General features: G+C 39.2%; 1 protein-coding gene across 1 annotated transcript in view; it reads right to left on the bottom strand. All coding sequences in view use genetic code 11, as the record gives it.

Annotated features, from left to right (window-relative positions):
* Positions 1-1,796: 1,796 nt before the first annotated feature.
* Positions 1,797-4,586, bottom strand: part of EGR_09669 (hypothetical protein) — a gene marked incomplete at both ends in the record, with an annotated part of 4,413 nt that continues 1,623 nt past the window's right edge. The window contains 5 exons of the mRNA XM_024498918.1: positions 1,797-2,254; positions 2,328-2,441; positions 2,578-2,673; positions 3,164-3,229; positions 4,015-4,080. Coding sequence (XP_024346657.1) covers positions 1,797-2,254; positions 2,328-2,441; positions 2,578-2,673; positions 3,164-3,229; positions 4,015-4,080 — 800 coding nt within the window. The remainder of the gene's footprint in view (positions 2,255-2,327; positions 2,442-2,577; positions 2,674-3,163; positions 3,230-4,014; positions 4,081-4,586) is intronic.

A 4,586-nucleotide genomic window follows, 5' to 3' on the forward strand; every position in this document is an offset into this window, starting at 1 on the left:
CAACAAATAATTTTAATTGGTGTGATTTTTATCAGCTTATTCACTTTTCTCCATTGCTGTACACAGGTCGTTTTTAGCAAGTATGTGAGGGAAGAATACAATGCAATTGCGATGGATCTAAAAATTCGTTTTCTAACACAAGATTTTTTGAATACCTTCATGACAACGTAGCAAGGAGCATTGCTACTTTTGACAACCCAGAAGGTAAAACTAGTCGAGTTAAACACACCTCTGTAAAGTATTTACATTATGTGAATTGATTTGTGTTTTTGTTTGCCTTCATTTTATATTCAACATTTTGTCCAACCTGCTTATTTTTTGCCTTCCGGATGAAGAGGATCCAACCGAGAGGGATATCCAATGGACCCATCTAAAGGAAACACTCTTACCTATCTCTAGCAGCATAAAACACATCATTTTCAGTTTCCTCAAATGAGGCAAATGATATAGACCTTGTGAGAAGTTGTCGTAAACAAAGAAATTGTGTGTGTGTATACGTCCCCTCTAAGAAGACCGGAAGGATAGCAAGGCCCCCAGAAAAGACGTCCCCACTGTTTCAGCGGATGCACAGGGCTGTGTGCAAGCGTCAACATGTGTGAGGTGGAAGTCTTGGCACGTGCTACTGATGTCCCTGAGGTTCTGGTAGTGGGTTCCAGGTCATATGAACTCATGTTGTCCCAAACGGTCTTGAAGATAAAGGTCGCGACACTGGCCGTTCAGGACGTGTGTGGACGTTTCTATGACTGGAAATGAAAAGGCGAGATCTGAATTTGCAAAGAGTAATGTATAGAGCCGGTATAGTCCGCATCACTTTTTATTCCCGTCAGTGTGGAGAATTTCGGTGGCATTGTCGACAAAGTGCACGAATGTACAAGTTGCGCAACACTTTGTACCAATTAAAGTGTAAATCCAAACAAGTGTTAGGGGGCCTTAATTTGTGGTGGAGGATTTGGTTTGATATACTACTTAGTGAATTCTTTAGAAGACTTAAATTCCAGATGGAAGCGTATGGTGATCCTGTTCTGAGTGCAACGTCCCCCAACTAGTCGCAAAATCTTTTCCTCTCATCTCTATCCACATGTCCATCAGTCGTTTGGGTTATCATTTACAATTATGGACTTCATAACTTTCTCCCACTTGTCTTCGCCCATTTGTACATTAAACGATGTCCGCTGAAGTAAGCCTCAAGTGTTGCAGCTACAAGGCATGATAGCCGATTGTTGTGAGTTGTTTCAGGACCAGAAGCAATGCTAACACATTGGACCAGTGGAAACCATTTTTGAACAACGTCAGATTAAACATTCTCTTTAGAAAGTGAAATATTTCTGGCCTCTTTATGGCCACATGAGCATTACCTGCTGACAGTTAAGGTTCCCAAAGTAGGTGCGGATAAAATTACTTTACTGTATTGCAAAACCACCAAAAACGGTTTTATTAATTATTTGTTAAAGTGCTTTCTTTAGATTGCGCGTTTTTCAAGTAATGACGGTAAGTCGTAGCTGCCTTTGTGGATGGAAAGGTGTAAAATCTGGTGCTTTGCCTTGATTGGTCTTGGCAGCTGTCAAAGCCCTTTTTGAAAATGTGGAGAACACGCCACGGTTTGGCTGCAATTCAAATTTGCTTAAAGGGGGCAGTTAATAGACCTGACAAAGGTCTCATCAGCCGACAATCAGGCATATTATTTCCACCTTGAGGGAAAATTTGTACAAGAGCAATCTCTAGTCTACCGTCTACGCGAATGAAGTTCGAAGCAAACGTCTTCAAAGTGTTTTGTTTGTAAAGTACTAAGCACTTTATCAAAAAATGGCAGCACTACTTTTGCACTCCTGGCAGCCGACACATGGTACGAATTTAATTACTCTACCGCTCTTGTCTTGAAGCTCCACGCCCCATGGATAGTGCAATTCTACTTTTAAAGCTAAAAGCGCTTTTAGAACTTGCATATGTGGATTGATCGTGCTTATAACCCACAACTTTAGCTCATGAGCCTTGTTCGTGGATGACAACTCAGACGAGGTTGAACGGGAATGTCTGTGAAATGATAAACGATTAAATGTTTGACTTGTCAAAAGTTTGACAACTTCCATCCTGACTGGAGAAGTTAACTGTGGGAAAAGAGTGGCTTGTAACTGGTTGGCGAGAACCAGTGTAGTGGCTGAGTTTAAAGTAGATGGTGAAAGTGGACCAAATCGTGTACAGTAGATCAAACAAAATCGTAAATTAATTTTTGATAATAGTCTTCTCCGGAATTTGCCTTTCACAGTGTGGTATTAAAGAGTTGGTTAAAGTCTACTCCCAGATTGCATACACACACATACCCCGCTAACTCCTCTTATCAGTCATAGAGTTGGTGCTAATCAGACCCAAAAACTGATCCACAGAAAATGGCTTTAACCCCACACACCGCACTCCTTGTGATGCTGAGGGCATCCTAAACAAATCTAAGGGGAAAAAAATAAAGTGAACTTGAAATATAATATAAAACCTTATAAAACTAGTCGATATTAAGTTACGAGAATATGCACTAAAAATAATGGGTTGGTAAAATTGACAATATTAGAAGAAAGTTCCGCTTACATGTTAATTGATTCAACAGGTGCTGTTCTTTAAGTACTAGATCCACTAGTTCTACTTGCGATGGATCTGTGAATGCAGCTGACAAGAGCTTTTCACCTTCAAGAAAAGGAAAATAAGGTGATTATCATGGCTGTGGTTAAGCGCAAACGTAAGACTTTGGCAATAAGGTAGACAAAGCCTCTAGTGGGGTGATTGTGTGATTGACAGATTAGAATGGCAATGCATAATGCGGCACATAAACGAAAAATCTCCTTTACAATGGTATGTGTCTTCAAAAGTACTGAATTTATTTCCTCAAGAAAGCTGAATTTGCTTATAAATGGAATGGGTACTTCTTCTTTTGTCAGGGCTGCGTATTCACTTAAAGCATGATGTTGGTATTTAAAAGAACCATAAGGTAATTACCATGGGTTTAGTAAAGCCCGAACTTAAGGCTTTAGTGATTATTTGGATAAAGCCTCTGATGAACTAAATGCGCCAGAATGGCTTGAACAGGCATTGCCTAGTTTTTTAGAAAAATAGTCTTCTAGTATGGCATGTGTCTAAAAAAATAAGAAGCTGGTTTTGTCAAGAATACCAACCTTACCTGTAGGTGTATTCGATGCTTCCTCTTGCGGTGGAGCTGCGTCTGCAGTTAAAGGATGCTGACCACCTAAAACAAAAGGACAATGAGGTAGTCACTATAGCTGTAGAGAAGCCCGAACCTAAAGCTTCAGTGATAAGCAGACAGAGCACCTGGTGGAGTGAATGTGCAAATGGCAGACTTTAAAACCGATGTCTTATTTACTGCATATACAAAAAAATCTCTTCTTCTACTAGGGTTTGGACGTGAGTTTCAGCAAGAAGGCTAAATTTACTTATAAGTGGGTTTGAAGCTCCCACTTGTGGCGGAGCTGGGATTGTCGTTGAAGGACCTTCTAAATCTGAAGCAGAAAAAACTATGGCTTGGTGGCAAGGCGATTTCAAGACAACGCTAGTTAGGTGATGATGATCACTGCCAAATACGTCTATACACACATCCAAACCATTATGAGGAAGTAAATGTATTTGAAATTTACTTATAGATTGGTTTTCCCATAGAAGCTCCCTGCTACTGCATGGACTACTTCCTTGAGGTAAAATAAATAGGCAGTGGTGCAAAAAGTGGAATTTGCTTTAAAAGAATCTACTGACATAAAATATGGAAAGCTGAGCAACTAATTTAGGAATCCTATTTAAATCTGTCAGTAGAGGAAACCCAATATCAAGTTAACTGTGATTGGACCATGACTTCATTCTTTTTGCAACATTTAGTTGCCATGCATCAGTAATCACTTTGCATAGAACATTTACCTCAGTCACTTCAAACATCCACAGTTAATTTTATTTCGTCTGGTTGTGAAACAATTCATCTGTGATTTAATGACGCAGTGGAGAGGTAACCATGGGAGAACTTACCTTCATCGGTGTGAGGTGGCTTTGATTGTGGCAACCTTGTGCACTGCTCTTGTTCGTCTGTTTCATCTGAAGTAGGGAGGTAAAAAAGATCATGCTCATTGTGTTAAGCAAACGTGATTGTTTATTGAAAATAGAACTTTGTACAAATGAGAAAACTGACAACTGACAACAAAGTGAGGGGAAAGAAAATAAGAAGAGTAATTACTACTTTTAGAAGATCTAAATGGTAAAGGGCTTAATTCATAGCGTTCAGCTCCTTGAAATTAAAACAGAGGGAGAAAGAGAGAGCTGGATAAAACGGTTTAGTTTAGTATTCGACTAGAATACATTGATTTTGCGAATATAAGAGTCTACCTCTTGGTGGACTCCATCGCCATTCGTTCAGATCCATTTGATCCCGTAAGTTTCTAACGTGTCCTAACAATCCAATTTGCTGAAAAATTCAGGTATTTTAAAAGAAATTATAGCTTAATAATTGAATTTGTTTGGAGGGAAAATGGAAGAGCAGAACATCTAAACTACCCCTGATTACTAAGTACATCAATACATAAAGTCTATTTATAAAAATAATC

The sequence above is a fragment of the Echinococcus granulosus genome, assembly GCF_000524195.1.
Source record: "Echinococcus granulosus chromosome Unknown EG_S00160, whole genome shotgun sequence".
Lineage (NCBI taxonomy): Eukaryota > Metazoa > Platyhelminthes > Cestoda > Cyclophyllidea > Taeniidae > Echinococcus > Echinococcus granulosus.